Genomic DNA, 24,297 nt, shown 5'->3' on the forward strand with positions numbered 1-24,297 from the left:
CTGTATTTGGAGACAGGGCCTTTAAAGAGGTGATTAAGTCAAAACGAGCCCACTAGGGTGGGCCCTAATCCAATCTGACTGGTGTCCTTATGAGAGGAAGAAATTTGGACGCAGAGACATGGTGGCATGGTGGGGGGGGGGGTGCTGCACACAGGAAAGGTCATCTGCAAGTCACAGAGAGACCTTAGGAGAAACTAAACCTACCAACACCTTGATCTTGGACATACAGCCCCAGAACTGTGAGAAAAATTCCCACTGTTTAAGCCACCCAGTCTGCATTTTGTTGTGGCAGCCCTAGCAAACTAATATGCTTCCCTTACATACTAAATATCTAGCTTGATACCCAAGAAACTGACACATGCTGCCTCCACGGACAGGAACTGGGTGGCAAGGGTATAGATATCTGTCTCTTAAGTCTTATGATTTTGAAACGTGACTCACCTATTTAAAAAATGAACAAAAAATTTACTAATACCCACTGTTGAACAAGGTGTGGGAAACTGGCACTTTCAGATATTGCTGCTCGATGTGTCCCTAGAGAACGGTTTGAATAAATTGGTAAACATCCGTACAGCTGATAAATGAGGTAGATATACTATAATGGAAGTAAGTCCACATATATTAAGAGGAAACAAGTCACAAAACAATGGGGACACTTTTGAGGGAAAAAAAAAAGCAAATCCCCTAGAGAAAAAAGGAAGACTATGTAATATACACCAATTTGTTAATGGATTCCTATTTTGTTTTTTTGATGGAGGATTACAGTTTTGGGAGGGAGGACTGATAATATATAATAAAAACAAAAACTGTCTCTAACCTGAGAATATGAAGAGATTTAATTTCCCCAAATTCAAAGTGTTAAAATGTTCCTCATATAGCCAAATGGTCTGTTCTGTTAGATTAGACTTTCAAAAGCTTAGCTTACTGAATGATACTGCTATTCTTTTTCAGCGGCTCCCAATGAGTAGGGCATGATAACCCTGCCCCAGCATGTTCTGGTAACCCACAGTGGGTTGGTTTGCCTCTGTAGGATGGGATAAGCACACACAGCATATGAACTTTACCCGCGAAAGACTACAATTTGCTTTATCAAATCTCCTTGAGAGCAAATCACTAAACAGTATTCAATGACAAAGAAGGCATTACACATGTGACCAAAGATGTCGTTTACCCTCACACAAAGTACAATCCTTAGTATTTCCTCCAAGAGTGATAAAGTTGGCTTCTGTTTTGCGGGTGGGGGCACACAGGTGAGTGATTACTAGTGAGAGCAATTCTGATACGGAGAATGAAAATGTGAACACTTAAATAATTTTAAAGAGAATGAAGAAGTAATCAAATAACTGCAAAGCAAATGCACTAGGTTTTAATCTTTATTATTTAACATTATTGCTTTAGGGAATTTTTTCCCCCTCAACCAGGAACTGAATGCTAATTACATAAAAATATACACATATAAAAAGTAGTTCTCCATTTTCCCAGGAAAAACAAACAATAACTTCCAGAATATTCAAGTGTTTTGTTTTAATTATAATTAAAGTATTGATCATCTCTTTTATTAGCTCTGTAACGTACATATTTAAATTAAATGTTATTAGACAACCATTACAATTTATAAATGTAAGGTGCCACTACTGAGTAAATTGATTCTTCCATGAGTGGATGTGTCCCTTCTCCCACCCACCAACAAAGCAGCAATATGGTTAGTTTAATTTTATGAGTAGATGGTCCATTGCTGCAAATGCTAATTCTCTTCTCCACCGTGTTTTGTTTCTGTGAATGTGTGTAAGTTGGTGAGATCGCACAGGCAACCTCTCTGACGATCAACAGCAAGATGAGCTAGGCTTGGGCTTTCGGTGCAGACTGACCGTGTCTGTCTGAATCAGGTGATCCGACCTATCCTCAGTAGCAAGCACTCTTCGAACTGCTTCCTCGAAGGCCGCTGCGACATTTGTGGCATCTTTTGCACTTGTTTCAAAGTAAGGATAGTCACCGTTGTCCCTGCACCAGGCTTGGGCTTCTTCTGTAGACACTTGACGTTCACTTATGTCAATCTTGTTGCCCAAAATCACGAAAGGAAAACTTTCGGGCTCTTTCACATCTGCGTAATATATGAATTCTTTCTTCCAGTTACTCAAGTTCTGGAAGCTCTGAGAATCATCGACACTAAAAGTGAGCAGGCAACAGTCAGAACCTCTGTAAAATGGCGTCCTCAGGCTTCTGAATCGCTCTTGACCGGCCGTGTCCCAAATCTGCATGGTAACAAAATGTCCATCCACCTCCAAATCTTTATTTAAAAATTCCACACCTATTGTATGGAAGAGCTGGGTATCAAACTTATTGGTCACATATCTGTTCATTAGAGAGCTCTTCCCAACTCCACCATCTCCAAGGAGAATTACTTTAAAAAGTGAAGATTTTCCTGCCATTATTAATCTCACGATTTTGACTTTAGAACCCTGTAAAATAAAAGGTACCATTACATTGCTTTAGACCTGTACATTTCTCTACATGATTCTATGAATATCAGTACGTAAGGGAAATAAAGCACAGAGTCCCCAGTCCTTTCTGTACAGAAAATGCCTAATGCAAGAGCTGTCACATGCTGAGCGCTCGACCACACAGCAGACACAACCCTACTGGTACTCCGTGACACAGCCAGTCAGGGCTTGCTCTTCCCCCAAGCTGACTGAAGCAGGCACTCAAAGCCAAGTCTCACCCCAAACACCTTGCTCTCAACCATTCCTCTCTACGCACAATAAGCCCTTGCCCCCATTTGTTAGACATGCAGTAGGAGACCAAAGTAGGCAGGTTGTTTGTAACAACTTCAAACAGCCCTTTGGTGGCACAGTGACAGTTTTACTGATGGCTTTCGTCTTGTGCCAAGGGTTTTCTCAATGACCTCCCCTTTCTCTCTTCCAACGCTATGACCATAGGAGCTGGTAACCAGGAAACCAGAGACAGAAGCTGACTGATTTGGCTGTGAACAAAAATAAGCAATGACTGAGTAAATGGGCTCCATTCTCTTCATTAGGAACACGATTTGGACTTGCCTAAAATTAATGTCAGCAGCAATGGAATTTTTTAACAAAATATCATAATCTAGCACATTCTGCCCACAAGACTCATTTGGGCAGCTCTAACTCTTAATAAATATGAACCTGGGCTGTCAACTTGTGTGTTTTCAGAGGGAATGAGACAAACCTTAAAAATGTGTTACTCTAGGGGCGCCTGGGTGGCTCAGTTGGTTAGGCGTCTGCCTTCAGCTCAGGTCATGACCCCAGGGTCCTGGGACGGAGCCCCACATCGGGCTCCCCACTCAGCAGAGTCTGCTTCTCCCTCTCCTTCTGCCACTACCCCCTGCTTGTGCTCTCTCTCAAATAAATAAATAAAACCTTAAAAAAAAGAATGCGGTACTCTATGTACCCTTTTGGGGAAGCCCCGGGGCAGGATTAAACATTTCCCTACACCCCAGGCACCAGCCTGTGTGGGGCAGAATTTCAGATGCCCATTTACAAATGACTACTTTTTTTTTAAGATTTTATTTATTTATTTACGAGAGAGAGAGAGAGAGAGAGAGAGAGAGCGAGCGAGCACGAGTACAAGCAGGGGGGCAGCAGGCAGAGGGAGAAGCAGGCTCCTCGCTGAGCAGGGAGCCCGATGTGGGACTCGATCCCAGGACCCTGGGCTCAGAGTCCCCAAATGGCTACTTTTAAGTGCCAACAGGAGCACTGTTCCTATTTAAGGTTTCTGTTTTTATTCTTTACCATGGAAAATTTCAAACATACACAAAATTTCTGAATAATGAGAATAATATAATGAAACCCCCATGGATCCCTAACCTAGCTTCACCAATTATCAACTTATGGCAAATCCTGTTTCTTCCGTAACAACTCCCCATTCTCCCCAGTTATTTTGAATCAAATTATATCATTTAATCTGTAAATATTTCACTATTACATGGCTTTTAAGTACATTAAAATTTGTAAAAGGAGACAATCTTTGGAATAGCACTAACAAAATTTTCTGTAATGATGGAAATGTCCCCCATCTGCACTCTCCAATATGGCAGCCACTTGCCACATGACTACTGAGCATCTGACATGTGGCTGGAGGGAATGAGGAACTGAATTTTAAATTTTATTTAATCATAACTAATTTGAATGGCCACATTTAAAGAGGCAATAGCTGTAGTGGCCAGCACAGTTCTAGAGCAAAAATGGTTATTAACTTTAACATGAAACTGGATATACTGTGAATCCATCAATGGGAAGGTAATGAAGACATGAACAATAATTGTTAATCGACTAGGATGGATTTGGAAATTCACTGCAGTAAACAGTATCTGGCTCTCTCCTGGTTATAAGCAAATGTGACCCAGTATAATGGAATTAAATATTTCCTGTCATGTGTAAGAATTCTGCATTTCCAACTACATGATACACTATTCTGGTAAAACCTGTAGAACTTGTCCGTAACTCTTATTGGCTCTCTTAAGTTACTACTACAATAATTACTACTATAACTGATACAATTTAAAGTGGCCAACAAAACTGTGAGGCAATCAAAGTACTTACCTCTTGGAGACTTTTTTGACTTCAGTGGATTGCTCTGCTCAATGCCCAAACTACATTCATGTCAGAGAGGAAATCGAAACAATCCCAAACCCCTTAATCTCCTGACATAGGTAACAACTTGGTAAATCTGTTCCTTTGTTTAACTTTGCACTCTTGCTTAAACTATTTCAATTTATAGAAAAAAAGAATAACAAAACCAAAATTGCATACCAGCTATTACGAGATGAGGAAAAAGCACTGGTCTAAGGGCCTATCCTTAACACTCTTCAGTGGTTCTCCAGATTTTCAGATCTAAGTCCAACTTCTAAGACAAGACACCTAGCCCTGCTCCCCATTTCTGGCTTCAGTCATTGACAAATGCACAGTCAGATGGAACTGAAATTCAATTCCACTTGCTCAGCTCCTTTGTTCTCCCTTGCCTGGGCCCTGGCACATGCTGCTTCCTCTGCTGGTGATCCTACCCCACTTCACCTAACTAACAGCTGAGCCCTCGGAACCACTCAGCATGGTCGTCACCAACACTGGGAACCTTCCCCAGCAGCCCCCATTCCAAGACTGTTCCTTTCACAAGATTTTCAAGATACATGAACACAAGAGTTCCCTTCTGTGTTCTAAGGATGTAAGAGATGTGTGTGAGTCTAGTATATCATTTATCTCAGTATTTGAGTAAGTCTCTAATTACCTTACCAGACACAAAGTTTTACTGCACAGCACTGAATTGTTAGGATCTTCATATCAAATTATAAACCAGATTATGCAATCTAATAACCTCCCCCCAGATGACTGGTTGCATGTATCTACCAAATTTAGTCTTAGACATTCCTTGAGATTTGTCATTTATAATTTTATCAAGACACTTTGACACAGTCCTTTTCTTTTTTCATAATAATGTAGGATTTCCTAGTTGGTGCCATTATTCTGATTAAACAAATCTGGGGTATGCTAGACCCATACACCAGGAAGTGGGGTATGATTTTTTACAATTCCTATCTATAATTTGGGGCCTTGCAGATACCCTCTTTGCAAGGATGCTAGCATTTGCTAAAACAATATATATACAAACATTTCTTTGATTCTTACTGTAGAGTTGTATATAAACATACATGGCGATACAGATAATGATATAAACCATCTTATTTCCCACTGAATCCAACAAAAGCTAGCTTCAGGCAATCTATACATTAACATAACCATAACTGGCTTGGAAACATTAAAAATACTCCCTTTTTCTTTTCTAAAAATAGTAAAACCCTTTGAAACTTCAGCATAAGATGAATGAATAAAGGTATCCTGTTATGTTATTTTCAGAACTTACCTTAAAATATAATGTGAAGTCTTTTTTACTCCACAGTTCAGAACGATTGCCCACAGGCAACCTCACCAAGGTTAAAACATGACTTTAACAATTCAGCTAAATTTGATAAAGAATCCTGAATAAGAAAAGCATATTACATAGGTCATAAATGTTACCTTAATTGTTCAGCTCAAGCAGCATCATTATCTGCAAAGAAAAAATTAGAAAGTTCATCTTAGCAATGTACATTTAATTTGTTTTCATAGTTTTAAGAGTAAAAACAAAAATTAAAATGTGAATAAATATGATGTCTATGAGCATCTGGATTCTTAATTTAAAAGGAAAACCAAAAAAAATAAAAATAAAAATAAATGGAAAACCATACCTGAAAGCTGTCCATGACCTTTCTCAGCCCAAAAGAAATCCTAGAATCAAATACTACATTTTTTAAAAGATTTTTATTTATTTATTTGTCAGAAAGAGAGCACGCACGCGCACATGCAAGTGCACAAGTAGGGGGAGCGGCAGGCAGAGGGAGAAGCAGACTTCCCACGGAGCAGGGAGCCCGATGCAGGACTCGATCCCAGGAACCCGGAATCATGACCTGAGCCGAAGGCAGACGCTTAACCAACTGAGCCAGCCAGGCGCCCCCAAATACTACACTTCAATCACTGCTTTTTCAAGAAGGTTTTTGCCTGCCCACCCTTCTTTTCTAAGTTTCACACTCAAACAAGTGCAAGATATTTTTAGGATAAAAATGTAAACTATGGGGGCGCCTGGGTGGCTGAGTCGGTTAAGCGTCTGCCTTCGGCTCAGGTCATGATCTCAGGTCCTGGGATTGAGCCCTGCGTTGGGTTCCCTGCTCAGCAGGGAGCCTGCTCCCCCCTGCTTGTGCTCTCTTGCCCTCTCTCTCTTGCTCTCAATATAATTTTTTAAAAACATAAAATATGTCATTCTTCAAAATTTGCCCAAATTTTGAGTGGCTGAGAATAATCCTATTCCAAAGAATTAAATAAAGCTAACACAAACAAGAAAAAGGAAGAGTCACAAGAGAGGGAGGGGCACCAACGCAACAAAGGAAAAGCTGGGCTAAGGCTAAGGTTAAGGCAGCGCTGTCAGGAAGCTTCTGGGCAGCCAAGGCAGAGATGAAAACTTTCTTGTGACAGAACAGTAGCCCATTATCAGAAAGGAGAAGGGTTCTTGGTGCCAAAGGCCAAGAGCACACACCCCTGGGCGAGCTACCTGACATCCTACCTCCTAGGGCCCCTGGGAAGATTCACTGGGTCACGGACAACAGGTAAAAGCGTTTCACCACAGTGCCAGGCTCATTATAGGAGTGCAAGAAGTTTCTGTGGGATGAACACGTGAAGAAGTCTTTACTGGCAGTTTTAAGGAAAGGTTTCCTTCATGACCATTTCTTAAGTCAAATTTCAGTAAGAGTCCTGGGCAGAACAGAGAAGAGGATTATGCAGGCAGACATGAGGAAGCCAAAGGATCCTAACCCTAGAGACCGAATTCAATGCGAAGGTTTCTGAGTGACGTATTATGCGGGAAGCTGGACTGAAGCACTAGCGCTCTCTTAGTCTAAACCAAAGGTTTTATCCCTGACACACACCTTTTTTAAGCAAAGGGCATTTTTGTGAAACTTACATACGGCAGCCCTTAACTTATAAATTCAATCAACGAATAAATGAAGACTCTTCAAAATTTTGACATTTGGGGTTAAAGATGAAATGGCAACAGTAACAACAGCTGTTAACAGTGAACACTGACTAAGCCCTATAAGCCCTTTCCTCCGCTTCAATGCATCCACTCCTCTCAACTGTGTCCCTATCCCTCCACTACAGATGAGGATCCTGACTCAGAGAGGTCTACTACCTTACTTGAGGTCACACAGCTAGGAAAAGATGGAGAGAGGGAGATCTCAGGGCAGCTGACTGTTCCAAGGCCTGCCACTTAACCTATTAGGCTCAGCTGCCTTTGCATTTATTTCTGAGGGTTTTCCTGTTGACTGCTGAATGAACATAGGCAGCTGCGATGCTCAGAGTCTTTCAACTGCGGGCTTTATTTCAAGAACTGTACAAGAACAAGGTAACCTGACAGGACTAGTAGTGTTCAATTCACTGACATGTACTATAAATAAAGTACATCTAGGGGCACCTGGGTGGCTCAGTAGTTAAGCGTCTGCCTTCGGCTCAGGTCATAATCCCAGGGTCCTGGGATCGAGCCCCACATCGGGCTCCCTGCCTGCTTCCCCCTCTCCTGCTTCCCCTGCTTGTGTTCCATCTCTCACTGTCTCTGTCAAATAAATAAATAAAATCTTAAAAAAAAAATAAAGCACACGAAGCGTTAATATTTTTTTTTTTTAAGATTTTTTTGAGCCCGGGGGGGGGGGGGGGGGGGGAGCAGACTCCCTGCAGAGTGCAGAGCCCAACGCAGGTCTTGATCCCAGGATCCTGGGATCACAACCTGAACCGAAGGCAGTCACTTAACCAACTGAGCCACCCAGGTGCCCCAAGTGCCAAAGTTTTAATAGAATTTCAATAGTTTAAACATTCTTTTTTAAGACTTTATTTATTTTACAGGGAGAGAAAGAGAGGGAGGGAGCGCACGCAAAAGGGAGGAGCAGCAGAGGGAGAGGGATGAGCAGATTCCATGCTGAGCATGGAGCCTGACGTGCGGCTCGATCTCACAACCCTGAGATCATGACCTGAACTGAAATCAAGAGATGCTTACCCAACTGAGCCACCGAGGTGCCCCTAAACATGTTTTAAATGAAATGTGCATCAAATATTGGCAGAACTCTGAAGCATCTCCCCCAGAGGCCTAGTGTTCCACGGAGTAGGTGGCAAAGCAGTTTTTAAACAAGTGCTTAGTGCAGCCTCCTGTGTGCCAGACACTGTGGATGCAGCCACACCCACCCGGTCCCTGCCACATGCAGCTTGTAGTTGGGTTAAGTGACAATCTGCACACAAACCCATGTGCGTTACAACTACGGCAAGACCTACAAATGAGGCACTTGATAGAGAGTGCAAGTATTCATGCTGAACCAGAAACCAAACAACTTAAACAGCGCAGGGGATTCTGCCCAACATCTCCCTCGGTGAGTGAGAGATGCAGTGTGTAAACCTGTGGCTCTCTCAGTCACACCCAGGCCCCACATGTGAGTACTTCATGGAGTCACCTGTGATTCCAGACCTCAGGGGGACTTAATTTTCATACACTACGACCCTGTAACTCAGCCAGCCACTTCACAGGCTGCTCAGTTAAAAAGGTGGTAACTTCCAAGGCCAGAGGGAAACTGGGCTGTGTTCAAGTGTGTTAGTGAGAGACTACACACCAGTTTCCAGTGCGGGCTCTTCCAAAGCAATGTCTCAATGATCATTTTAGCTGCATGCTGTCCATAGAGAGCAGCCTCATCAAGGTCTGATTCCACTGTAGGGGGATTTGACCCAGGGTAAGTGGGTCTGATCACAGGCTAAGCCCAGTAGCAGGAAGCTCAGCAACAGGGGGAGGAGAAAACCCCAAGAAAAGCAGAGGGAGCTGGAGTAAGGAAGTGGTGAAGGAAGAGGCCAAGGCAGAGGAAGAACCCAAGATAGGCCTGAGCACCTGGAGCCCAGAGAGGGAGGAGAGTGCTATACACAGGGGACTGAAACAGGCAGGGCCTGAGACACGTGGGAAGGATTTCCATCTACACCCCTGAAATGATGAGAGCACTTTAAGAGCTTCAGCAGCAGGCAACCTGATCAGATGTAAATCCAGAAAGGTAACTGGCTGAGGTGAGGGAAAGAGGAGCACCTCGGGTAGAGCTTCAGTGGATGCCCTTATGATCCCTTTCAACTACCAATGGCATCAGCTGGCTTTGGGATTGAAACTGGTGGGTTTTCTGCCTTGTAGGTGGATCCTGCAGTAAGATGTTCACTCTGTGGCTTTCTACCTCACCTCCCTTTCATCTTTTCCTCTTGCCACCCCTTGCTAACTCCTGCTCACCCCTGTAGATGCAGCTAGACCTCATCTCCCACTGAAGTCCCTCCTCCCCCATTCCTAATGCACCCTGAACATGCCTCTAAGTGCAGAGGTAATAATAATGAAATTGGCATACCTACTATGTCTAATAAAAATGAAACATGCCTGGGGCATCTGGCTGGCTCAGTTGGTAGAGGATGCAACAACTCTTGATCTCAGTGTTGGTTCGAGCCCCATTACTTAGAAAAACAAAATAAAATGTTTAAAAAAAAAAGCTCTCTAAAAAGATTGTTTCATGGAAACACATTATACCATTAAAAAATGCCCACACTTTTCCCCGAGTTACCAATTTTCTAAAGTATAGCAGGGGCGCCTGGGTGGCTCATATGGTTAAGCGTCTGCCTTCGGCTCAGGTCATGATCCCAGGGTTCTGGGATCAAGCCCCGCGTCTGGTTCCTGGCTTGGCTGGGAGCCTGCTTCTCCCTCTCCCTCTGCCTCTCCCCTGCTCATGCTCTCTATCTCTCTGTCTCAAATGAATAAATAAAATCTTTAAAAAAATAAATAAATAAAGCATAACAAAAAATACATCCCCATACTATTCTAAAATCATCTCAAAAAGAAAAAAAAAAAAGAAATTTTGCAAAAATGTCAATAGTAGGGCAAATGCAAATGCCCTAAATGCCTAACTGGGGATGTTTTGCACTCCCTCAGGAAACATGGAAAGGTGGGACTGTAGAAATATGCTGTTGCTGAATGATAAAACTACATGCATACCGTGATCACAGCACAGAAAACCTTACAGGTTTATATTAAAGCCTGCAAGAGGGGCACCAGGGTGGCTCAGCAGGGTGAGCGTCAGACTCTTGGTTTCAGCTCAGGTCATGATCTCAGGGTTATGAGATTGAGACCCATGCCAGGCTCCAAGCTCAGTGTGGAGTCTGTTTCAGATTTTCTCTCCCTCTCCCTCTGCCCCTCCCACTTGTGCACTCTGTCTCTCTCAAATAAAGTCTTTAAAAAAAAGATTTATTTTTTTATTATTTATTTGAGAGAGACAGAGAGCAAGATAGAGAGCACAAGTGGGGGTAGGGGCAGAGGGAGAAGCAGACTCCTTGCTGAGCAGGGAGCCCGACAAAGGGCTCAATCCCAGGACCCTGAGATCATGACCTGAGCCAAAGGCAGACACTTAACTGACTGAGCCACCCAAGTGCCCCTAAATAAATAAATCTTACAAAAAAACAAAACAAAACAAGTAACCCAATTTAAAAACGGGCATAAATGGTCAACATCATTAGGGAAATGTAAATCAAAACTACAATGAGATACCACTTCATATCACTAGGATGGCTAGAATCAAAAAAGACAGACAATAAACAAGTGTTGATGAAGATATGGAGAAACTGGAACTCTCATACACTGCTAGTGGGAATGTAAAATGGTGCAGGGATAGTGGAAAATAGCCTGGTGATTCCCCAAAAAGTTAAACATAAACTTTCCATATGACCCAGCAATTCTTCTCTTAAGAGAAATGAAAACATACTCCATACAAAAATTGTATGTGAATGTTCATAACAGCATTATTCATAATAGCCAAAAAGTGGAAACCACTCAAATGTCCCAACAACTGAATTGTTAATAATATTACATGTGGCCTCCCATTTATATGTAATGTTCAGAATAGGCAAACCCATAGATAGAAAGTAGATTCGTGGTACAAGGAAAACGGGTGGGGAAAGGTAAATGGGGAGTGATTGCTAATGGGTACAGGGATTCTGTGTGTGTGTGTGTGGGGGGTGATGAAAATATTCTGGAATTAGATAGTGGGTGATGGCTGTACAACTCTGTGAATATACTAAAAGCCAATGAATTGTATACATTAACGGTGAATCTTATGGTATGTGAGTTATATCTAAAGAATACAGGTGTACATTTATAGATGCACACATTCACACAAATATGTACGCGGCCTAAGAATTGTCAAAGACGACCCTAAAATTAGATTTATGCAAAGCACGAATGATCTCCTTGTCGCTTCATCAGTGTCCTTTTCAATGAACTGTGACACACACAGTAGATAGCTTAGGATTACAATACACGTGCTGGCACCACCACATGCTGTCTACAGCACACACTAATCTGCATGGGAAAATGGATAAGTAGGTCACGGGCAGCAAAGAAAATGAACTACGTTTTCAGCACATACCTCAAAACTGAAGACAAAAAGCACTGCATGTCCACCCTTTACTTTTTACAACACTATTTTTCCAACTTTTCTATTGTATACTTTTATCTTAACTATCAATTGTTTACAGATAGTTTATTAGCAGTACCCTTTTCTCTGGCTTTCCCCAACCCCCTTGCTGGTTTCCAAAGCCATTATACTACAGTAAACCAAGAGGGAGTCAGATCCAAGTAGAAAAAATATAAATCTCTAATAGGAATGTTTGTAGGGATTAAAGGCAGACATTTTTTATTTATAGATCCAACTGCCTCCATTCTTAACAGATAACTAACCCCATTTATTTCTTCATTATTTTCATTATATATAAAGGTTTAGAGCACGGCATTCCAAGGGCCATCCAACCTCACAAACCTGTCCCAATTATATCACTACAACTCACCGTCCCCACACCTATCACAGGAATTTACAGCCCAGTCTTTGTTCAGGCCCTTATCTTGGACTGGGATTTCCCTCCCAACACCTAGACAGCTAGGAAAATCCTAGTCATTCAAAGGCCTCACCTCATCCAAGAAGCTTGCCATGGCCACCCCCAGAAACCTAATCTTCCTCTTTTCTTTGCTCTCATCATCATTTCCACCTGATTACAGCTCTCACTCACTCGTGCTCCAACCATTGTCAGTTGTGTACACGTCTCTTCCTAATTACAATGTCAACTCCCGAGGAGGGACACACCACACCTAATTCTATCCATTCATTTGTCCTTTTTTTGGTTCTGCGAGGTATCAAATAAATGCAAAATTAAGAACAAAGAGTAAATAACTTCCTCCTTTATTCTATTCTTATTTTTCTATTTGTACTTTCCGCGCTTACAATTCTTTGTTCAATCAGTTCTTCCCCCATTCTATTTTTGAAGTCTATTAAAATGTGTGGGAAGGGACAAAAAAACTGATTCTTTCTTGCAAGTCTAATGAAAACGCCACTTTAAGTACTACTGGCTCCAACAGAGAGCTGGTGAACATTAAAAACGACAATATTCCTCTAATAAGCTGCTGAAGGGAGAGTAGGCTGGGTTTGTAAACTGCTCTGCTCAAAATTTCAGATTTGAAACACACATTCTGTAACCCCTTGACTAGTCCTTACTTCCAAACACTTAAATTGAATTTATCACTCTTGTTTTAAATTTAGGAACAGATTTTTTTTCTCAAAATCACACATTCCTTTTGCATTTACCCTGAATGTCCTAGTTTAGAGGCATACCACTTATTCTGAGGTTCAAAGAAACTAACCAAGGAACGAAACACATGGATAATCTCTGAATTATTTCTATTTTCGCTTAGAGCTGGATTCATTCCTTGAATCTTAGTATCAGTGTCTCTCACTTAACAGCCTAATTAGTTCCACTCTGTTTCCAGTCTTCTTGGTTGTCTTGCTGAAATGCATGAGCAAGAAGCAAGTCAAGAAGTCACCAAGTCTAATGGGTGCTTTATCTCTACAGCAAGAGGTCAACACACACCACACACAACACACAAGACACACACACACAAAAACTTAAGCAAAATACCATAGGAAGAGACCAACTTGAAGCCACAACTTTTTTTTTTAGAGGCACAACTTACCAGATGAAATAAATCATCTAGTCGACCACTGAACATTACCTCACAGAGATAGCAAGAGAAGGGAAAAACTGTAAATCAAACTACACTATCACAATGCAAGAGCAGAACACCCTATTTGAAGAACTCATTTCAAAACTTTAAGATTTTATTTATTTATTTTAGAGAGAGAGAGCATGAGTTGGGGGGGAGCCTAGGGGGAGGAAGGAGGGGGAAAAAAATCTCAAGCAGACGCTGTGCTGAGAGTGGAGCCTGATATGGGGCTCGATCTCACGACCCTGAGACCATGACCTGAGCAAAAACCAATCTTAACTGAATGAGCCACCCAAGGGACCCAATAAGTACTCTTTTTTGAAGATAAGTCACCTAATTAAACTTTTAAGAAATATATACTCACAATTTTGCTTAAAACACAAGGCACCTCTGTAGTTAGGTATACGAACTAATCATTAACAGTGGTGGAGAGAGTGGAAGGAAAAGAGAGGTTAAGGAACTAAGTCTTCCTAAACCATCTTGAAAATACAGAGCACCATGATCAGACAGAACCTTCTGCAATAATGGAAATATTCTACTCCCACACTATCTAGTACGGTGTCATTAAGCACACATGGCTTTGAGCACTTGAAATGTGACTGATCTGAGGAACTGAACTTTTAATTTTATTTAATTTTAATTAGTTTAAATTTAAATTGCTACATGAGTACTGGACAGTTTGGGTAGAGAGTGTGCTTAATTGGGGAGTCCATGAAGGAGCTGCAGGGGGAAAACACACCTCCTAGAATGACAGGTGAAACAAGGATGAATGTACAGATGCAAGTGTGTGCTTCAGCTTTTCTCCGGAAAGAGTACAAAGGGTTTCATCTGATTCTTAAAAGGATCTGTAATGATCAATACACGTCCACATCATTTGTGTGTGTATGTATACATTTTTTTAAGGTAAACTCTACCCCCAACACGAGGCTCAAACTCACAACTCCGAGATCAAGTCGCCTACTCTACCGGACTGAGCCAGCCAGGCGCCCCTACATCATTTGTATATGATGTGTGATCCATTTGTGTTACTCATAATACCCTCCAGACTTTCATCTTTACTTGGCATCACTATTTCCCCATTCTCTCCCTCACCTGTGAGACTTTATTAATATTACATTTTGACCATGAACTGTGACAGGTCAGTGAACAGACTTACTCATGAGAAACTGCTAATCCTGGAAGTGAGGATAACATTTTATTCTGTTTAATGAGGTCCTTAAAAGAACACCCATAAATCTACCTATAAGACATTTACCTGCAAAAGACACTTAAACTGCTTAACAATAAAGACAAGAGGTTTTTTTTAGTTTAAGGTTGTTTAAGATACTTTAAGGTTGCACTGTGAGCGACACAATTCAAAGACAAAGAAATGGATAAAGGTCACAAGATAGGACTATTGGAAATTCCGGCTAGGTTTCAGGAAGAAGACTGCATTGTGAAAGAAATGAATTTAAATATGCATGTTAAAAAATGCATTAAAGCAGCAAAACACAAATTAAATATGATCTAAAATGATCTGCTGTGACTTAAGGGAACATTGATTCTGACTCAAGTCAGATAAGAAACCAGGTGTCTTTAATTTGGAGCAGAAAAGGGTAAGGTCTGGAGAACTTCCATAAAAACCCAGGGAAGAGTTAGTACACAAATACGACCCATAAGGCATGAAGCCACAGCAAAGTAGAACTTCTTGGCTGTTAAGAAATTAAGTAAGAGGAGTGGGGATTTCCCAAGATGTACTGCAAGAGGACAGCTATTATGTCTAGCATCTAGGACTCAAGTGGATTAGAGGAGCCCATTCTGCAGGGAAGTTGCTACCAGGTCAAAATGAGAAGACACAGAAGAGCACTGCAGCTGGCTTACAGGAAAGTTCACTTCATCCCACTTCTCCATCAACGATGCCCAGTTTGCTCCAACCAAGGTACTGGAGCTGATTTTGCTTACAAAAAGCTTCCCAAGTCACCAGAGAGCTCCTAAAGGCCAATCCAGGGGCTTCTCCTCAGTCCTCATCTAAATGCCCTAAGGGACACAAAGCCCTAAAGCAAATAAAGAGAAAAATGCTTCTCTTAGGACTTCCCGCTGTGTATGCTTCCAGAAAACACCTCCACAGTTGACCACCTGGTACAGTGAATTCTCTCAGATGTAGCCATTTGTCTGGATGTACATGACATAAAAACTCAAAGGGTACTCAAGGCATTTTTCTTAAACAAATAAAGGAATGGAGGCCCAACTGGGAAAGGATCTTATGAAATATTATATCTCTAGCTGGAGGCATAGGTGGGACCTCTAAGTGTGAGCCGGGACCCAGCCATCATTACTGTCTCTATTAGGTCTAAACAGCCTGGCAGTGACCTTGAAAATGCTTTCTATTTAATGGTCCTTAAAACTCCCCTTAGCTGGGGCACCTGGGTGGCTCAGTCGGTTAAGCATCTGCCTTCGGCTCAGTTGGTTAAGCATCTGCCTTCGGCTCAGGTCATGATCCCAGGGTTTGGGGATCGAGCCCCGCATCGGGCTCCCCGCTCAGTGGGAAGCCTGCTTCTCCCTCTCCCACTCCCCCTGCTTGTGTTCCCCCTCTCACTTTGTCTCTCTCTGTCAAATAAATAAAAATCTTTAAAAATATACATATAGGGGCGCCTGGGTGGCTCAGTCGTTAAGCGTCTGCCTTAGGTCAGCTCAGGTCATGATCCCAGGGTCCTGAGATGGAGCCCCGCATCGGGCTCCCTGCTCTGAGGGAAGCCTGCTTCTCCCTCTCCCACCCCCCCTGCTTGGGTTCCCTCTCTCGCTGTGTCTCTCTCTGTCAAATAAATAAAATCTTTAAATATAAAAATACACACACACACACACACACACACACACACACAAACCCAGAAAGGACAAGAAGAGGGAACTGTAGATAAGAGACAGCAATGAAACTGAGATGGACAGCAAATGTCCTCGTCACGACAAACGGCAGAGATGAGGACCACTAACCCGGGGAGAAGAAGCTAACAATGAGAAAGCTGATTCCCAGGGCAGACCTGAAGAGGCACACTGGCACTTCTTGACACTTCTTGAGACAGGCTGGCCAGGCTGAAAGCACAAGGGTTTCTCCTGAAAGGCCATAGACCCCATGACCATCCCCTCTGCACCTAGAGGCCCCTTTCGCCACCGGCAAATCTACTCCCTAAAGAAGTGTGTAGAGCAGAAAATGGGGATGAAACCCTACGGAAAACAAGGGAGAGAGGATCAAGGGTCAGTCTGCACAGGCAACAGAGGCAGGGCAGACTCTTCTAAATTTTTGAGGGAGCCACAGAGGTAGCAGACATCTGTAAGACACCATGCAAGCTGGCGCTCAAGGGAGTTCATGGTTTCAACATGAGATTGTGCCACATTCCTTTCCATGACATTGTTATCTTCGCAAAGCTAGGTTTTCCAGGGCTGGTGTGATAAAAATCAAGTACTACACAAATGTTAATGAGGAACAGGATATGAGGGTAGCAGCTGTTTGCTCCAAAACAACTATTTATGAAATTTTTTTAAGATTAGAGGAACTCAGGGTGCCTGGGAGGCTCAGTCAGTTGTCTGCCTTCGGCTCTGGTCATGATCTCGGGATCCTAGGACAGAGCCCCACATTGGGCTCCCTGCTCAGTGGGGAGTCTGCTTCTCCCTCTTCCTCTGTGCGCACGCTCTCTCTCAAATAAATAAATAAATAAAATCTGAAAAAAAAAATACTGGAACTCCTTCAGAGAATGTTCTGCATTCACCAACGTGTGGTCCTCAAGCAGTTCTTCTGTTGTTCTGTTCTGACTTCCAACTAAACCATGTATGTATTTTCAGGTATGTTTATCTAATCACTGCTCTGATTAAATACACAAGCGAGAAACTGCACAAACTAGAGCAGGTGCCTAGCTACACACCATAGCCAAGTGACTTCTAACTTTCTGAACCTGTTAAATCAAAACACTCCTCTGAGGGCACCTGGGTGGCTCAGTCGGTTAAGCTTCTGCCTTTGGCTCAGGTCATGATCCCAGGGTCCTGGGATCGAGCGCCGCGTGGGGCTCCCTGCTCAGCGAGGAGCCTGCTTCTCCCTCTCCCTCTGCCCCTGCCTGTGTTCCCTCTCTCGCTCTGTTTCTCTGTCAAATGAATAAAATCTTTAAAAAAATAAAATAAAATAAAAAATAAAATAGTTCAGTTTACATTGAACTAACAGTTCAGTTTGTTAGTTTACACTGCTCTGCTAGCCTTCACACTTGGATAATGAATGTGGCCACGGAATGAGTATATCCAGTTGCTCCATACTGTTTCTCCGTCCCCTTATCAAACAATAGCATAGATGTGTAAGGCATCAGACCTTGGACAGAAGTACATCTGTCTGGACAGTCTGTGTCCAGATTTCCCACCATGAAGTGAGCTGGGTCCAGTGAGGGCAGAATGTAAAGCCTGACTGCCTGCTTCATTTCTGTATTTCTTTCAAAATACATACCCGTTTTCCCCACCCAGTGCTGATCCAGCGGTCAGCTTACTTGCATTCATTTACTTCTAGCTGTCCTCTCTGTGTTCATGATAAGCAACAGCATTCTAAACCCTGTATCCACCTTCGTCAAAAATTAACAAAAAGTAATGGAAGAATACAGAATGTGGAAATACGCAGAGCTCCACTTTCACAACATGTACAATATCAAGATTCACTCTGGAAAATAGAGATTTCTCCTCCAAGGTATCTAACAAGCCTAGACACCCCAGGCTCCCTGGCAAGCACAGGCCTAGGACTACCTCCAGCCTTACCTCCTCAACACAAGGAGAGGCCAGGCCTCCTCCACCTGCTTATACACCGGGGTCCCCCAGGCCCCCTCCCTCAGGTATCCAGAATGTGCCTCTGCATCACAGCTTTCCCAACTCCGTGAGGCATTTTATGAGTTCATCGCCGCCCCCCCCCCCGGCCCAATCCTTAATAAATGTTCTCTGTTGATGACCTACTTAGTCACAAGCCCTGTTTTCTGGTCCCTGGTTTTGACCAACAAATTTATTACCTAGCTAGCTTTCAAGTGAGACGCGTTTCTCAAACACACAGGCACACTTCTATCTGACTTATTCCCTCCTGCTGCTTAACCAGCATGTTGCCTGGAGCGGAACTACTTGGAAGCCAATAATATGATGTCTCTGCTTGGTGTCATATACTCTCATAGAGATTGTAAGGTACAACCATCTCATTTTACAAAGAAAGAAATGTGGTGACCTAACTTGGCCAGAGCAGCAAGCCAACTATACATTGAGCAAGACTCCTCTGAGGCCAGTGCATGTTCTTTCTGCACCAATTCCTCTTGACCCTTCCCAGAATGAAACCCTTCGAATCAGGAAAGAACATATATATCCCTTTGCTAGATCCCATATGATAGCAATCATTTCTGGGTGTACAATTTAGCATCCCCTTTACCCCACAGGAGATAACTCCTGATAAGAGACAGAGAAATCTGTAAGTAACAAAGAACATGCTGTCCATCAGCATAAGTCAAAAGCAAAGCTACCCACGAAAGAGCCATCCCAGCTGCATGAATAACACTTTCACAGTGATTCCTAAACAGACAGCCAAACCGTTTTGACTCCTCCTCTCAATCACTGACCCCCAAAGTTCGCCTAATAGTTACATCCACCACCACAATGAAGTAGTACATATACTGAAGGGCCTAGTCTTAGACAGGTATGGGGAAAATGGCTGCAAAACAACAGAAAGAAAAGAAAATGATACAAAAGTCATTTTTAAAAATTTCATCATTTATTTCTTGATTTCCACGGTAAAATGCATGCATAACTACTGCCTACTGAGGCTAAATGTAAGGAAAATTTTATGCTCAACAAGAATGGCTCCTTGTAAATATTGATTCTTGTAAATATTCAGATGTGGTCAACCTAAAAAGCTATCAGAAACACATCAGGGGCGCCTGGGTGGCTCAGTCATGATCTCAGGGTCCTGGGATTGAGCCCTCCTGCATCGGACTCCTCGCTCAGCGGGGAGTCTGCTTCTCCCTCTGCCTGCCTCTCTGCCTACTCGTGATCTCTATCAAATAAATCAATAAAATCTTAAAAAAACAAAACAAAACACATCAACTGTTCCCCATTTCACCTAAGTCCACCCATAGTAAACGCCCTTACAGGTACCTGTGTGTGGGTATACAGCTATTTTGTTTCTTAATGACACCTAGCCCCTGACCTTGAGTAGCCCAGGCAATAATTTTGTTCCAGGACAGAGTCAGAATCTGATCTTACGATTATGATTAGACAGACTATAAGCTTCGCAGAGTTGGCAACTCCCTATTGCCCTTCATATCACCAGCACTTTCATATCAGTGCCTAACTGATTGCCTCGTGTTTATTGACAACTGGAATAATACAGAAACCAAACCCCTAAGTCTATTTCAACAGCTCTGAATGGCTCTCAAGTTCTTTTTGACACTTTTGCCTTTAAAAAAAAAAAAAAGATTCTGGGGGCGCCTGGGTAGCTCAGTCAGTCGAGCATCTGACTCTTGGTTTCAGCTCAGGTCATGATCTCATGGTTGTGGGATCAAGCCCGGCGGCCGGCTCTGTGCTCAGCGCAGTCTGCTTGGGCTTCTCTCTCCCTCTCCCTCTGCCCTTCCCCTGCTTGATGCTCTCTCTCTAAAATGAAAGAAAAAATCTTAAAAAAAAAATAAATAAATAAAAGATTCTGGGGGCACCTGGATGGCTCCAGTCAGTTGAGCGTCCGACTCTTGATTTCAGCTCAGGTCATAATCTCAGGGTCCTGGGATCGAGCCCTGCATGAGGCTCCCCCACTCAGTGGGGAATCTGCTTGAGGATTTTCTCTCCCTCTCCTTCCACCCCTTCCCCTGCTCACGTACATGCACACTCTCTAAAATAAATAATCTTTAAAAAAAAAAAAAAAGATTCTGTTATCAGAAATTATTTGCTCACTCCTTAGTCTTTCAAATGAATGAATATGCCTCTTGGTCAAGGGAAATCTCTTTAAGTTCTCAAACTTTCCCCACTGTTCTTTCTTAAAATGATTAAGAGGTATCCTAAATAGGAAAATGACATTGCATTTGAAGAACTACAGAAGCGCTGAAACGTGAGCCTGTGAGTTAGACTGCTATAAAGCAGGGTTTCTCAACCCTGGCACTAGTGACATTTTGGGCCAGACAACTCTTTGTTGTGGAGGGCTATGCTGTGCACCATCCACAGCCTCCACCCACTAGATGCCAGCCAGCAGCCCTCCCTCTCAGGTGAGAACCAAAATCACCTGCAGGCATTGTCAAATGTCCCCACGGTGAGAACTACCACTCTAAACTTACAAAAGGGGGCACCTGGGTGGCTCCGTTGGTTACGCGTCTGCCTTCGGCTCAGGTCATAATCTCGGGGCCCTCGGATGGTGACGCGCATCAGGCTCCCTGCTCAGCGGTGAGTCTGCTTCTCCCTCTCCCTCTATGATCGCTCTCACTCTCACTCCATCTCAAATAAATACATTTAAAAATCTTAAAAAAAAAAAAAAAAGAAAAGAAAAGAAAGCAAAACTCACAAAGCCTTGCCCCGAATCCTGCCTCTGCCCTCTTCCCTACTTGTGACCTGGGAAACAGACCTAACCTTCCTATGTCCCCAGCAAATTCCTCACGAGTAAAATGGAGCTAATACCAGAGAACTGTTGTGAGAATTAAATGAAATGATGTATGAACAGGATTTATATGCACATAACATCCAGTGCCAGAGTGACTGCCCAAGAACTGGTAAGAAATGAGGGGAGGCTAAAAATTAACTTCTAGAACCAAAGAAACTTAGCTTCAGGCCTCCAGAGTACTGTAGTCTACACGGAAGGAGTGGTAAGGACAGGAAGAAACGAAAAGACACCAGAGGATGGAAAGGAGGAAGAGCACTAAGGTATTTCCCCAACGTCCAAGACAGTCAACTAAAACTAAGATGTTCTTAGTTTTCGTTGGTCTACTATAACCTCACAAACGATAAACCAAAAACATCCCCAAATCAGAAAATTCTCCAAAATAAGTCACCAAACCAGAAACTTTTTAGTATAAGCAAGAGGAATTTAACTACAACAACTACACAAAAATACTGAAAGCACCCGGATCACACCATCGTCTTAGATTTGGGGATCTAAGTAAGATACTGAGAGTTATGGACAAGTAGTGCTTATAATTTCGACATAAGCTCCTGAAAGAGAAACTAAGCACAGCCTTCCTAAAAGGCTGGGGAAAAAAAATCCGAAGAGTTCTGGGTTTCCTTCATCTCTCTAGTTTTGCTCCACGAACCAGTTTCTGAGATTACAGGCAGTTTAGGGATTTTCCAGTACAGTGGTATCAGAAAGACAAACATGTAAAAATTTTTCTTTAATTTTAAAAAAGCAATCAAATTCTACTGGTTTTATCAGGTTGCTGAAATCTTATAAAAAGACTGTGATCACATGACATTTTGGAAACCAGCAGAAAAGTCATTCCTCAAAAGAACCACGGTCACGGGATGTATCATCACTTAAAAAGAAAAACAACAACAAAAAGACAACTAACACCGCCACAGCTATTTGGTCAGCACTTTAAACTCTCACCTTGCCTCTTGACGAACTAAGTTGGAAGAAAGGAACACGATTCTGAAACCTGAGCCAGAGTCTCACTCAGATAATGCCCCAAACTGCCGCCAGCCCCTAGAATTGGCTGCACACTCCAAACTCCTTAACCGAGTGGTCACTAACACGTTGGCAAACGTTCACCCGGGCAGCCTGACAGAGGTCGCCCAAATCAAACCCTGTGACCGCCTTTGCTTCCTCTCCGTTAATCATTCGGGGGTATGGTTTGGTCCGGGCGGGCTGGGGCGTGGGGATGTGTGTGTGTCCCCGAATGGTTGGGGGTAAGGGCTGTTGTACCTGTGCGTCCCCGACGGACTGCGTGTCTTTGTGTGTGTGTGTTTCCCGCGGGGTCGTGTACCTCCCCCCCCCACTCCCCGAGAACGCACGTACGTGTCGCTCTCCCCCGGCGCTGGAGTCTGTGTGCGCCCCAGGTGTTTGTGGATCTCTCTTTCCCCGGGTGTTTGCGTGTGTCTTCCAGATGTCTGGCGTCCCTCCATGTGTCCCCGCGTGTCTGGGTGTGTGTCCCTCTCCTCGGGTTATGTGGCTGTGGGAACTCGTCTTTTCTCCTGCGTCAGTCAGTAGGAGTCAGGAGGCAACAAGCCGTCCCCCGTCCCGAGACGGACGACTGCCCCGCGGCCCCGCGCAGCCCCCGCCCCGGCTGCCGCAGGGCCAGGCCGCACTCGGGGCCCACGAGCCCCCCCAGACCCCCGCCCGGCCCCGAGGGGCGTCCGCGCTCCACTCACCTCGTGGCCACACAGAGGACGCCCGGGAGCTCGCGGGCTGGCCGGTCCAGCTCCTCTCCGAGGAGACTAGGTCGGGGCGCCGCGGGCAGGAGCGCGTCGCGCTGCGGGGGTCCAGCTCCAGCTACTCACGTCCAGCGCCCAGGGAACAACATGGCGGCGGGCCGGGGCGGGGCCCGCGGAGGCGGGGCCTCGAGGCCGCGGTACGGCCCGCCCTCACCGTCTCTCCCGGACGCCTGTCCTCTCGCCCGACCGCCGTTTTTCCCGGGGTCGGCTACTCCTCGTGTCCTCAGCTGCGTTCCGGCGAGAGGGAGCACGAAATAATAGCTATCTTTAAAAGTTCACCTAAAGTGGAAATAAACAGATCGCATCAGCACAATCACAGGTTTTTGTGATTTCCATAAGAAAACGAATATGCAAATGGTAGATGAAAAATGGAAACAGCTGTGATATTGTGGCATCACAGGAATTTTTATAAAAGTAAATGTAAACCTTTTCCGTCATCTTGTTAAAATACCGCCTCTGTTATCTCTAAATATAAAGCAGTAGTGGAGAAAGACTGCTGGAAAACCTCTTCTTAATTCCTCACTTCAATATATGGAGTTGAGCGCATGGTTCTTACGACACAGGTTCCGGGAGGGACTTTGACCTCTCACTATATTTTGTGGGGTAGATTTAGTTTGTTTGTATTGCAAGAGGAGGACCTCACTTTCATGATTTGCTGGGCTCACAATCATTAAATAACCTCCGGCTCTTTAGGGAGTCATTTTCAGGTAAAGAATCTAATGTAGTCTTTTCATTCAGCACTAGAAAAAGTGTATTTTAGTAGAGTTTCTCACAAGTATTAAAGACAATTTTAGAATACTTATGACAATGAGGCCTGTAATAAAGACTGAGTTCTAGTTTGAGCTTAAATGAATTTTTCTTTTATAAAGAAATCTATTTTTATCCATGTAGGGTATTTCCCCCCAAGGAAATATGAGTAAAGGTTTATAAAATATAAATCTATTGAAAATAGGGAGGGGAAAGATATTATCTTATTTTAAAATACAAAATAATTAAAACCACACAATAAAACATATAAGAACATTAGAATTAATTTTCCCAAAGAAGAACTATATAGTGTCATGTACGGTGAACTAAGTTGCAACAAGCAACCCACAGGATCACTAAGGAAAGGCTGCCTGAAAACTGTATATCATAATCATAGTCAGAGAGTGATGCACTTTATCTTCCGCAACTGCTAATACCAAGCAGCTATTAACAAGAGCTCCTACGGAATTATTGTATCTTGATTTAAAGTAAGCCTTGAGAAAAAAA

The 24,297-nt window shown here is 43.3% G+C and overlaps 2 protein-coding genes across 6 annotated transcripts in view; both read right to left on the reverse strand.

Annotated features, from left to right (window-relative positions):
* The window catches only part of OFD1 (OFD1 centriole and centriolar satellite protein), a 66,876-nt gene extending 60,798 nt beyond the window's left edge, over positions 1 to 6,078 (reverse strand). Inside the window, exon 1 of the mRNA XM_073902072.1 lies at positions 6,048 to 6,078. The gene's annotated coding sequence lies outside the window, so the exon portion shown is untranslated. The remainder of the gene's footprint in view (positions 1 to 6,047) is intronic.
* Positions 1,345 to 23,090, reverse strand: RAB9A (RAB9A, member RAS oncogene family). 5 transcript variants are annotated; one of them, XM_073902074.1, is made up of 4 exons: positions 22,981 to 23,090; positions 6,048 to 6,078; positions 2,864 to 2,980; positions 1,345 to 2,459 (listed from the first exon to the last, which is right to left on the reverse strand). In XM_073902074.1, exon 4 carries the CDS (start codon positions 2,427 to 2,429, stop codon positions 1,824 to 1,826), a length of 606 nt encoding a protein of 201 aa, XP_073758175.1. In that variant the 5' UTR covers positions 2,430 to 2,459; positions 2,864 to 2,980; positions 6,048 to 6,078; positions 22,981 to 23,090; the 3' UTR covers positions 1,345 to 1,823. The 5 variants fall into 5 exon arrangements, with proteins under 5 accessions (XP_073758175.1, XP_025713213.1, XP_073758176.1 ...); XM_025857428.2 differs by having other exon boundaries at positions 1,345 to 2,980; XM_073902075.1 differs by lacking the exons at positions 2,864 to 2,980; positions 22,981 to 23,090 and adding an exon at positions 20,961 to 21,058.
* Between the last annotated feature and the right edge of the window lie 1,207 nt (positions 23,091 to 24,297).

Source organism: Callorhinus ursinus, unplaced genomic scaffold (assembly GCF_003265705.2).
Source record: "Callorhinus ursinus isolate GAN/ISIS: 27379988/994484 unplaced genomic scaffold, GSC_fseal_2.0 scaffold16, whole genome shotgun sequence".
NCBI lineage: Eukaryota > Metazoa > Chordata > Mammalia > Carnivora > Otariidae > Callorhinus > Callorhinus ursinus.

Coding starts and splice junctions, on each gene's coding strand:
- RAB9A (XM_073902073.1), bottom strand. CDS start 3,031: ATGAAGAGAATGGAGCCCATTTACTCAGTCATTGCTTATTTTTGTTCA. Junction 2,460..2,863: donor GCACAAGACGAAAGCCATCA/GTAAAACTGTCA, acceptor TTTATTTTACAG/GGTTCTAAAGTCAAAATCGT.